We start from the raw sequence: 12,195 nt of genomic DNA on the forward strand, positions 1-12,195 counted from the left end.
GTATGAGAAGCAGCTTCTTGTGATACCTCAGGAGTGGTGATGTTGTGTATAATGGTGGCAGAGTGGCTACACTCCTCACCTTTCATCTACTGGCAGAGGAGTTGTTGGTGTAACCTGTTGTCTCATATATCCGTGGTACCAATGAAGAAAATAGAGAACTGGACGCCTTCTGTACAACAGAACACACTGCAAGTTTCCTTTCTATTCAACTGTGGGCTGTCATCCTCACAATCCTATGGTCAGGGGAATGTGTTCATACTCTTAGTGCTCTAGAACTAGGGCTGGAGGAGGGACTTGGGCTCTCCCACTAGGAAATTGTAGGTAAATGTGAAGTGCACATATGAAGTGATGGACACTGGATGGTTAGTATTCAGGAAAGTGTTTTTAGTGTTCCAACAGCTTCATTAATATGTCAGCTTAGTCTTCATTTAACGATCAGAAAAATACATGGTAAAATAAGACTTGACTAGAAATTGAGTCAAAACTGTCTTGATGTTGCTGTAGAAATTCGCAGTGCATTTCTACATTAGGATTTCAGTCTTCCAAATCAAAGATATGTAGCAGAAGTGGAAAAATATCAGAGAAGACCAACAAGAGATGTATGGAGCAGCTTCCCTGTGAGAAATGACTCGGATGACTGGGGCTCTTCACCTTGAGAAAGCAGTGGCTAGGAGAGGATGTGATAAAGGTCTGTATTAGGAAGTGCCATCAGGAAGGATGATTGTTCACTGCCTCTTAAAAACAAGAAGTGGGGGGCAGCAATGTAACCACTAGGTGACAGATCAAAAAAAAATCAAAGGAAGTGGTTTCTCAGATGCATGTAATTAGACTGTAGAGCATGGTGGATGCTGCAGGATGTTATGGATGCCGTCAATGTACAAGTGGTCAAAAAACAGGCGCGTAAGTTCCTGGAAGAAAAGTCTAGTAAAGACGGTTAGATACAGAGATACTACTTCTGATACAGAGATACTACTTCTGCCTTAGGAAGTCCTTAAGCTGAAAGTTTTTGGAAGTTATCAGAGTGTTCTGGAGAACTTTCACTAGATGCTTGCTTTTATTTTCGTAGTATTCAAATATTTGCTGTTTGCTGCTCTAAGCTACAGTAGGTGGTCTTCTGATCTCACACCAGGACAGTAATTCTTGTTGTCTGTAGCACTCACCACAAGGTTTAACATGATGTCATTTTGCAATTTGCTTGCTTCCTTTTTTTTCCACCTTTTAGAATCCCTCCGGCATGTCCCTGGACTTTGTGGTGGCTCCCTCAGCCACCTCAAACTCTACGTGCAGTTTAGCACTGGGAACAGAGGGAAGAAGTCATCTGAATAATGAGCTCATGGCTAGTCAGACACAAGTTGATATATGGGGTAAACACACAGATTGGAATTCTTTCATAACATCTTGATTATGAAAAGATAACCATGATATTTATATCTCCCTAGTTACTTGTAACACCCTCATACCGTGGGGGGAAATGTTTTTGTTCTGTTTTTAAAGCAACATTCCCATTTAATGCTTCATTGTGTGCAGGTTTTTTAATACCAATTGTTTTGTGTCTGACTTAGGTGTTTAAAAAGTCTCAGCATCCCATTTGGAGTAGATTTTTAGTGAATTCTCTCAGGAGTATTACCCCAGTAAGCTCAAGTGATCGTTTCCATGCCAGTTTGTACATAATCGCAGCCTGTGAGTAGAATTTTATGTTTTGGCCGTGCCAAAGGTTAAGCCTTATCATGATGAATTTGGGTCCAGAATGCTTGCAATTTCAGGTGCTTTCTTCATAGCCAAAATAAGTGGCTGGAGAGCTCTGAGAAACTTCCCTGCTTTCCAGTCTTGGTAAAGCCTAGTATTACAGTAATTTCCTGGAGGTGGAGGAGATTTGCTTTGATATCCATCTGTGCTTTCCTACTTCAGAAGACCTGTACATCCCCTTCAGTTAGCACACAGTGCAGCTCCCTGCAGAGGTGAGAGCACTGGGTGTGTGGTATAATAGTGCTTAATGTTAACCACAAGCTTTTTATAGCAGAGCTCTTCTTAAATGTGAACATTTCCATACAACTTTTTTTCATGCTACAGGGTGTCAGATTTCAAAAGGCAGCACTATGGCAAGCCAGTGGTTAGTTTATATGATTACTCTGAAATTAGTAAAATGATATAGTGATAAAAATGTTGGCTTTGTGCACTGTAATTTCTTCCTGGAGTGATTTCTTAGGTGTACAAGTAGTTTTGTTGAAATGTACAATAGTGTTTTGCAGAAAGAACTTACACTGCAATAGTAAATATTTATTTTCATTGCTTGTGTTGTTTTACTGATTTTCTTAGTTTGCTTTGTATTTGAGGTTCAGTGACAAGTTGTAACAGATTGGGCTATAACAAATTATATATTTAACAGCTATAAGTTCTTTTCTTTGTGTCTTGTATTCATGGAATGAGTCCTCAGACAAAATATTTTCCGGTAGGGGGATAAAACAAGTATCTAGCTATTCTATTCACAAATAAAATGAATCATACTTTAGAAGTAGAAATTTTAGCTTTTTATTGTTACATCTTCTGCAGACCTGCTATTCTGAAGTGTCGAAGCCACATTTCTTTGGAAACCTGACACAGCTGAGAATTGTATATTTGCCAGATGTGACTCTGGACATTGATCTGGATGGTTAGTGCTACTTTTCCAAGGGAAAAGGGTACAATCTGCCTTGGGAACTTGTACTGCAATAATCCATTGCTTTGAAAAAGATAATTTCAAAGAAAGAGATACCAGCTGATTTTTGTTTTCTGTCTTTCACATTGGGGCATGGGAAGAAGTTTTGTACTGTGAAAGTGTGAACTCAGACTTGCAGTGTCCGTGCAGCGTTACAGCGGCAGTAAATGACGCTGATGGAGGCTCACACACAAGTGGTGAGATTACTCACTCATGGATGAAAATTCTTTGTTTGGGCAATCTCTAGGCATGGCAGAAAGCAGGTCTGTCACAAATGGCTTGTTGATTTGGGACGTATACTGAGAGGATAGTTACTGTCCTTGGGTGATGGGTGGGCTGAGATTTGTCCGAACTTAAGTTTTTTGGGGTTTTGTTAGGATTTGTTTCTTAAGTATTATCATTAGCTCAATGCTCAGGCATTTCTTGGACATTCCACAGAAAAGCATTGCAAGTGCCATGCAACCCTAAGCAAGAGGCAGCATGAGCAACTTCCTCTGCATAGGATAAAACAAGTGATTCCTAGGAAGTCAGGGATGGGCCCTATATGTTGTTCCTATGGGGAATGATTCCTCATACTTCTGGGCAACAGCGTAAGGCTCTGGCAAGCTCTTGTTCTACATGTGTTACTGCTGTGTTACTTCATGGAAGTTAAACCTGCTTTATACAGAAATCATTGTTCTGAGACTTGAGAATAGCCTGTTTCATAATTATAGTGCCAGTTGTAAGAGTGTTTTGAAGAGTGTACTCTTCAAAAAAACACTCTAGGCATTGTACACTTTGTAAAAGAAAAGAAAAAAAACAGCAAAAAACAAAAGCCCAGTAAAATACCCCAGGAGAATGAACAAAAAAATATGTTCTCTAATTTAAAGTGATCCAGAGTCTTCTCAAGTTCATGAACCAGCACCGCCGTTTGATGTCAGCAGAACTGAGCGGAAGTGTGTGGTTTGTGAGCTCGCTGCTGCTGTGGAGTCACAACTCCTCACTGGCTGTGGATGGGCTGTGCAGGGCAGACCACAGTGCAAACCTGCTGATTGTTTGGCCCCAGGATTAAGACCCTGCCTCAAATGGAAACGTCAGCTCCTTTAGCCAGTGCCATGCTGTACGTTCTGCTGCGTTTGGCGTCAAGGATGGAGACAGACCACGATAAACGTAGAAGTGGGCAAGAATGTCTGCTGCCTACTTGGCGAGATAGCCTCCATCATAGGAGGGAGGAAGAGAAAAAGCAAGCTATGTTCTTGGACAGAGAAGCAAGCTGCTGCTGGAAAAGAAAAAAAAAAAAATAACAGTATTGCCTCATGTTCCTTTAGCATGTGACCAGTTACGGCAATTGCTGATTGTCTACATACCGGGAAGAAAAATGCCCTGTAGTATAAAAAGTTCCCAGTCTCTACTTCAGGTCACTACAAAGGTCTTAAGGCAGTTATTAAGGAAGTCAATCCAACTTTTAAATAATACTTCGCTGAGCAAGAAAAAATCAGAGAGGACAAGGGATTGTTTCAGAGGGGTTTATGATCTGTACTGAGCTTTAATTTTTTTTCCATTGTGTTTGGATTAGCTGAATGAGATGATGTCTCTCATTCTTTGAAAACTAGCTTTTTAAACTATTATGAAGCAGATAGAAAAGAAGCAGTATAAGAGAAGCCACAGAAGACTTGCAATGCCCATTTAACACTTTATGTGTAAGAGGATGCTGCAGTGTATTCTGTATTTTAGAGTAAGGCTGCTTCTGGATATAGAGAATCTGCAGCTGGAACATATGCTTAAAGTTGAGGTGATCAATTATGGTGTCTCAGGCACAGGGGCAACATGTGCAGGGATTGCTTGGGGAAGTGATTTTTCTTTTCTCAACTCTTCCAGCATGATAGGCTTTCGTTGCCCCAGTCTGTACCTTTCAAACTGACAAAAAGAATTTAAGGTATACATGTGTCTCTAACATGATTGCCTTTGTTGCGAAGAGAACAGTGTGAACAATATGCAGCGGCAATGCAGGGATTTCAGTCAAAGTTCCCATTCCACAGAGCGTGCTTTTGCTGAGCAGTACTAAAAAGAATTTCTGGGAAAAGAGTTTTCATTCAATTAATTGATACTATTTTAATAATTCTCATATTGAAGAATAAAAATATATAAAACTTGGTAATAATGTAAATAAAAAATACAATTATTCTAGATATTGTATGCAAAATATAAATAATTTTATGTTTTCTTTATGTACATAGATGTATAAAATATTTCCATTTAGCCATCTACCTGTACAAAATATTGAGCTTATTACAAACTTCTTATTTCTTTCATTTCCATTTGGATTAATTTCTATTTATTCCTGGTTCTTTTCATCGTGAGGTATCTGCCCACTGAGAAATAGGGAAGATTTAAGTAGATGTATGTGAATATTCCTCTGATGTAGCTGAAGAATTACTGCTAAATCTGTGCGCATCTATTCAGGTCTAAAACAAACGATTTCTTCAGGAGAGTTTTTTAAGTGAACAAATTACATTTAAGAAATGAGGGGCTTCTCCTGAAAGCACACATATATATATGTGTGTGTGTGTGCGTGTGTGTGTGTACATCTATATATATCTCCCCGTTTTTGCTTTGTGGAAATACCAAATAGCCAGTAGTTCATGCATTACCCATGTAAAGATATGATGAAATAATGAGTACTTCACCGGGAAAGCTCTTGGCGATTGTAAAGGTACTCGAGACATGGAATGCATAAGCATAGCAAAACCAAGGTACACGTCATTTTGGGCATCAGTAAAACCTACCTGCCTTTAAAAAAAAACCAAAAAACCTGATCACATGTCTGTTCAGGAAAATAAAAATAAAACCATAAACCTCACAGTTTCTGCAAATGATTTGCTGCTAACGTCAGTGGTTTTTTTTAGAGCAAGGAGATGTTTTAGATCAAGCAAACATTCTTCTGACATTGGTGACGTAATGGTCTCGTGTTCAGAAAGATTTCCTGTTTACTTTGGATCTGAACACAGACATCTCAAGACAGAAGGTGCTAAAATTTTCATTACACATCTGCCTATAAAGATAGCCCAAACTGTTTTGAGATCTGTAGTAAATTTATATACATTTCTTTCTCTAGAAAATAGTGGATAAGTAACACTTGAAAAATCTCGTAAAATCAGAGTCTCAGTTTGCTGACCAAGCTAATTCCTCAGTTTTAATCCTGTAATGCAGAAAATTATCAGGCAATGTCAGTTTGACAGCCTTGTGAGCTATTTTCATTAACAAAGCTCTGAGCTTTGTTAGCAAATGCATCTGAAGTCAAGGGACTAGGTGTCCCTTAGAGATTAATTACTGCTCCCCTAAATCTGGGGAGCTCACAGATGGCAGTAAGGCTTCTTTGTGGTAAAGTTCATGCCTTTGTTTTATGCTGTAACTTTTCATGAATTTTCTGTTTCAAATAATAACTTCTGTGAGTGGTCACAGTAGAAGCAAGACATCTTGTTCATAATTAATATTTAAATGTATCCTTTTTTCCCAGAAGGCAGAAATCATCTGTCTGTTGTTTTATTTTCCTAATTATAAAATGACAGATATTATATTTAAAGTTTGCTGCATCTCTTCCTATGCCTTGAAAATATGAATACATCAATCTCCCTTTAGCTCTCCACTCTCTAAAGACTGAAGGAGTCTGCTGTAAAACAGACCATGGTGAAGATCTTGTATGGACTGAGATCAGAAATAAGTATATTTGAGTGTTTCATTGTTTCATTTTGCTTTTTAACTCTGTATGGTTATATTTGGAGAAACGATGTCACAGATGTGAAAACTTGCTTCATCTCCATAATGTAACTGCTGAGCAGTTTAGAGACTGAAGTTGTGAATTCAGGTCAGCACAGCTTTGCTGCTGAGGCAGGAGGCATTGTTTGATGCCTTGGTGATAAAAATCTAATAGGAGAAAAGTACAGACTGTAGTAAAGTCACCAAGTGGATTTTGGTCTGTTTTGATGGTCTGTAGGAAATGAGATTACTGGTTGGTTTTGTTAGCTGACTTCATTAGATGTGTGTCCTGTGAGTATAAAAAGCATACTTCTAAATGTGCAATTGTGATACCAGCATAAAAAAGCCCAACATTGGTACATGCTTTGGCATGAAATTATTGTGTGTTTAGAGATTCTACAAACATTCTCTTAGTCTGGTGGGTAAGAAATTGCTGCTTGTAGAGCCGTTAGGGAATTTACATTGGCACTAGAACCCAAAACTGGGTCTAGGAGAGCACATTTATGGCAGTGACAAACACACAGGCAAGATAATATACAGCATATTGTAAGAAAAACATAAGATTTTGCTTTTAGAAAAATGGAGGAGGAAGGAGCGTCTTGCTGCCAGTTGCACGACAATGGATTTGGGTTGGTGGGAAGCACTCACCAGAAGGGAATGTCCCGCAAGGGTCAGGCTGGGTCCAGTGTATCAGTGGTCTGAATTAACATGGAGCAGGTTTAGTAGTCTTTCGTTCATGGCTTTTACCTCCCTAACTGTATGCAGAGGGCCCTGGTGCTCTGGGTTCTGTGCTGACAACACGGAGACACCAAGTAGCACTTGTGTGAAGCCAGATGGGGCTCATGGGGCTTGGCAGCTCAGCTGGCTTCCAGGTGTAACTTGTCCCTGGATGCAGTGGGTCTCCAGTCGCCCAGGGCTATGTCTTAGCTAAGATGGCTGATCCAAGCCGACTCTGTGGTGGGTAATTTGCAAATTGGATAACACACCTCTGCAGTGTTTTAGTGGTAACTATAGAAAAAAGGGGAAAGAAATGCAATGCAATACACATTTTAAAACAGTGCTTATCAGTAATTTAACTTGTAATGGATTTGATGCTACTTAAATAGTTTTTTTCCAGGCAAAAACTGCTTCTCCAAAATGCAGATGTTCCTGTTATCATGAACACCTACTTTAGCCAGAAGGTGCTACGCAGTGAACATTCAGAAACCAGAGAGAAGACATATGGTCTTACAAAGACGCTTATCAGGAAGAATATTATATCTTTGGCACAGACCTTCAGACTTGATGACGTCGATGATAAGTTACAGCAGGAATCTTCAGATAATCAGGTATGGTCCATTTGGTTCACAATTAGGCACTTGGTAAGAAGTTGGTGAGCAGATGTTTGGAAATCATAAGAAAAACAAAAATTCTAATTACTGACCTGTTTGGTTGCCCCTTTCATTTAGTCAAGGCTGAATAATATACAGTGTTTACTTTAATAATATTTTCTTAGTGGAGGCATTTGGTCCATCCAAATGCTGAACTGCTGTGAGGTTATTTTGCTGAAATCTCACTACTGTGCTAAATAGTAATTATAACTTGGTTTTTCATTGATTTTTCTCTTATTCTTTATAGCTGAATAGCTAAAAAAATAGCTGTTTTCTTCCAACTCACTCAAGATACTATTTAAAATAAATACTCCTTTTCCCTATTCCTATGAGTCTTAACTCATTTCAATACTATCCTTTTTTTAAAGCATCAATTGATAACATCACCCCCCGTTCCCACCCCTTCAGTTTGTTTTCCTGCTTTAACTTTATTTGTATTAAAATGACTACTGACTCTGCATTTCTGTAGCTGTGGTTGTACAAGCCGAGGTATTTTAAGAGATTTGTTTTCTTCACAGTGTGTGCCAGCACATTCTGAAAGTAAGGCTCTTGTAACAGCTTTATATTGGCTACCTAAATGATTCTTAATATTTGACAAGTTTGGCCCTTCAAGTTTGAAGAACCATGAGTGTCAACATTTTGTGTTTGCTTTATATATAATTCCCATTATAGGCCTGGGAATTAAAAAGTTACATAAATCAAATCCTAATTGAATTTCTTGCTTCAACTCTAACTTTTAAAAAGCTTCTACGGTGGTATTTGAAAACCAGAACAATTTACTTGTTCCCCTCATGGCTCCTAACAAACAAACCACTTCATTTAAAACTTGGTAGACAAGTTTTATTGCAACCACTTTGTAGACAAAGAGCAGTGTCGTATCACAATTTTCTTGTAAATACTGCGAATTCTCCTTCTTTATTGGTGTATAATACTTATGGCACAGTCAGTGATTCTCTGAAAACCTTTCTTTGCACACAGTTTTTTATAAAAACAGGTTTCATTGTGAAAACAGAAATTTGGCTCATGCTGCAAAGGGGACCTATATATATAGACCATGTTAGTCTATGCTAGCACACAGTCTTTATCAAGATTTATTTATTTTTAAATTAAGATAAATTACATTTCTCATTTAGATTAAGGCCAACTGTAGTATTAATGAAATTTATTTTTCAAGTTTGGAAGGTTTTATTAACAAAATATGTTTTGAAAGTAGTGGAAAAATGAAGTTTTTGCTTTAAAAGTTTTGTATTTTTCATTAATCATCTAATTCTTTAACACTGAAGTATTTTCCATTGAAATGTGTAAGTCTGAGGACTAGCTTACTAGTCTATAAAACTAGACACCTGTTCATTTCCAACTTTGTTTAAAAGTCGAGAGGCATTCAAGATGAATTTTACCCCTTTTTTAAGAAGAGGAAGGAACAGAACACCAAAATAAAACTCCATTCAAGGGGACGAATCATAAGGGCTAATATCTGTTTTCCTGCTGGTGTCACCTTCATCTCTCAGGGGTTGAGTTAGCTCAGTCCAGAGCAACAGTTAAATACAGGAGCACACTATGTGTGCAACTCTCTTGAGAGTTTTTTGAAAATACACAATAAATAACTGGCCACTATTCTGTAAGTTACTTTAGGAGCAGTAAGTATTTCAAAACTGATTTTGTGCTTGCAGCTTGATTTTTCATGATGGCATTTTCCTCTCTAGCTCTGCATAATTTCAAGGTTCTCTGGAATGTTTCTCTTAATGGGTTTTCCTTCACCAGGTTCCTTGCGCTCCACAAACCCGTAACAACAGTGATTCAAAACGGCATCCCTTAGCGCTGAGTGCTGTTAATGATTCTCTGCTTGAAATGGTGGAAAGCCAGGGAGCAGTGGGATGGAGAGAAGTGCAAGTACAAGTCATTATCCAAAGGGTGTACTGTTTGCCTGCAAGAGAAGGGTACAGGAGCCACGCTCAAGGAAACAAGCCTCTTTGTGCAGCACCCGTCACGAATTCAGATCCACCAAATATTAGGTGAGTAATAAGATGCATGGGAACTTTTTTGTTGAGGCTGTGGTATATGAGAAACTAAAGAGGAGTGAGTTCAGAAATGTCTTTCTTGGTTGTCAGCTCTTGGGGAATAAGCACACTCAGCAAGGAAGGCATGGGGCTGTTGTTGGGCGTGGTGTAGTTCTTTAATAGGCATAGTGTGACACAGAAGTAGTCCTGCCCAGAGAAGGGAAGGGTCTGTCTATAGTTTATGTCATCAACAGATGACAGGAAGATTGAAAATGAATTAATGAGAAGTTAATTGGGAACATCATATACTGTTCCTTGAGTTTCACAGAATTGTTGTTACATCCCATTTGCCTATTTCAGTCTCTGGTATGCTCTGCTAGTAAGTTATGCTTGTGGTCTTTTGAAACAAAAAAGAAATACATAGACACAGAAATGAAAGGTTTTTCTATAGTGAGGATTTTGCACAGATGCTATTAGAGAAACATAGGTGTATACTTCCATTGTGAAGTTACTGGAAAAAAGATCCTGTTGACTTCTGGAAATCTGGAGGCCACAGCAGTTAAGATTCCTCTGCAGTAAAAAGTGTTGTGGTGTCAAAACATAACCAGCAGTGCAGAAACATTACACGCAAACCTCATGGAACACACAGCTTTCAACCAGTTGTTTTAGCCTCTTATGTTTTAGTCTTTGCATCCTAACCCTGTCCTGTTTTAGAGTGGAGGGAATCAGCAATTGGACCTTGTTTTCTTAAATACAAAATATATGGCAAACAGGTTTTTTTTTTGACCAATACTGAACCGTTGAATTCTTTCATTCTTCTTTTGTGATTCTCAAGGTTTGAGACCAAAGACTGATTTCAGTCTTTCTCAGCAACCCTAGGTCTGAGATAGCTGTGTCTGTTAGTGCACTTTCTTCCTTTGGTTTTGCACTAACTTTTGGTTCATGCTGGTTTAAAATATTGAAAGGTAAGTTGTATCAGATTTTTTTTTTTTTTTTCATTCAGGAAGATCATTAAAGTGAGTTATAGTGGAAGAGCTTGTATTAAGGTTCTAAGTTCAGTCTTTCAGGGCATAAGCAAACATTTCTTCCTGCAGAGTTTGGGACTTGAATGGAGATGTGCAATTAGTTTAAAAGGTCCTGTTGAGAGCTCTCCAGATGTAATTTGCCATAGGCTTTGAGAGGTTTCTTCAAAGTTTTGAATAATTTGAGTTCCTCTAAGCCACCCTGCAGGTGGATAGTGGTGTCCTCAATGGTCCTTCTTCTTGAACTTTTGAAATACTAGAATCCTCTCAATTCTTGCTACCTTGTAAGCCTCTGGGTAATTCACACCACTCATTGATCAATAAAATTCCTCCAGAAGGAACTTAGGAAGATTATTCTTTCCGAAAATACTACCTCGGTCATCACCCACAGGAAAGTAATTATCAACAGCCTTGTCCCCAACATTTTGAGGAGCTCTTTTACATATAATAGTTACATTGAACATTATTTTTAAAAAGTAATTGATACATCTTGTTGTCTGGACTCATTGCTTTATATTTAATTCATTCTTAATAAAACATATATATTTTTTAAAAAGTAAGAGGAGAAGTACTTTACCAGCCCACATCAGTATGTGGCTTTGAGGACAATACTCCTCAGTGTAGATTTTTTTCCAGAGGGCTACATTTGATCAAATGTCAGAGCACCTGACAGACTGTTATTCAACCTGATTTTTTCATTTCCAACTCTTAACCAAAAGTACACTCAACTTGCAGTCTCACAATTTGAGGTAGTTAACCTGCCTGAGCCCACACCCTTCACAGGAATGGGGTGAAAGAAAACAGAAATCTCAGATTGCACTTCTTATGTCAAACACGAAATAGAAATAAAAGAAAAAATGAGAGCTTGTTGCTTCTGCGTATATGCTGTAGCTGGGTATTCTCATGTGCACTTGTTAAACTGGTCTCTTGAAAGTTCCTCAAATTTCATAGAAGTTCAGCTCAGAAAACAGCTTATTTGTTGTTATTCACAGCTATCAGACTGTGTTTTGGATCCCGAATCAAAAAAACCAACCCACTTTCTCATTTGCAAAGAGGAGAACGAACACTTCTTTTACAGACTGAGGAATGAAAAACACCTCTTGCTGCTTTATCAGCTGCTATTTCCATGGCTGATAAACATCCACATGAGACTTCTCCTCTACCAAAAATGTCTGTGTCTGTCACCTGATAGTGAGCAAAAGGGTCCAACGCTCTCTGGCAGTCCTTTGAACCAACTGATGGCTTGTTCTTTTGTAACTAAAAAACCTTACTTTTTCCTTTTAAAATTTCTTTCTGTGAAGTAAAACTGCCAGGGAAACGAGATTTGTATTTTATGAGGCAAGATGAGTTAGGTTATTCATTGTTTCATAGACAAA

General features: G+C 38.3%; 1 protein-coding gene across 4 annotated transcripts in view; it reads left to right on the top strand.

The window, feature by feature from the left end:
- The window catches only part of SPIDR (scaffold protein involved in DNA repair), a 197,244-nt gene that overhangs the window by 119,414 nt on the left and 65,635 nt on the right, over nucleotides 1–12,195 (top strand). For 3 of the 4 annotated variants that reach the window (XR_005259659.1, XM_038160750.1, XM_038160739.1), the window contains exons 9-10: nucleotides 7,548–7,758; nucleotides 9,562–9,812. The exons of the other annotated variant lie outside the window; for it this stretch is intronic. Coding sequence is in view for 2 of the 3 variants with exons in the window: in XM_038160750.1 (XP_038016678.1) it covers nucleotides 7,548–7,758; nucleotides 9,562–9,812 (462 nt within the window). In the remaining variant the exon portion in view is untranslated. The remainder of the gene's footprint in view (nucleotides 1–7,547; nucleotides 7,759–9,561; nucleotides 9,813–12,195) is intronic. 4 annotated transcript variants of the gene reach the window in all.

This window comes from Motacilla alba, chromosome 2, assembly GCF_015832195.1.
Source record: "Motacilla alba alba isolate MOTALB_02 chromosome 2, Motacilla_alba_V1.0_pri, whole genome shotgun sequence".
Lineage (NCBI taxonomy): Eukaryota > Metazoa > Chordata > Aves > Passeriformes > Motacillidae > Motacilla > Motacilla alba.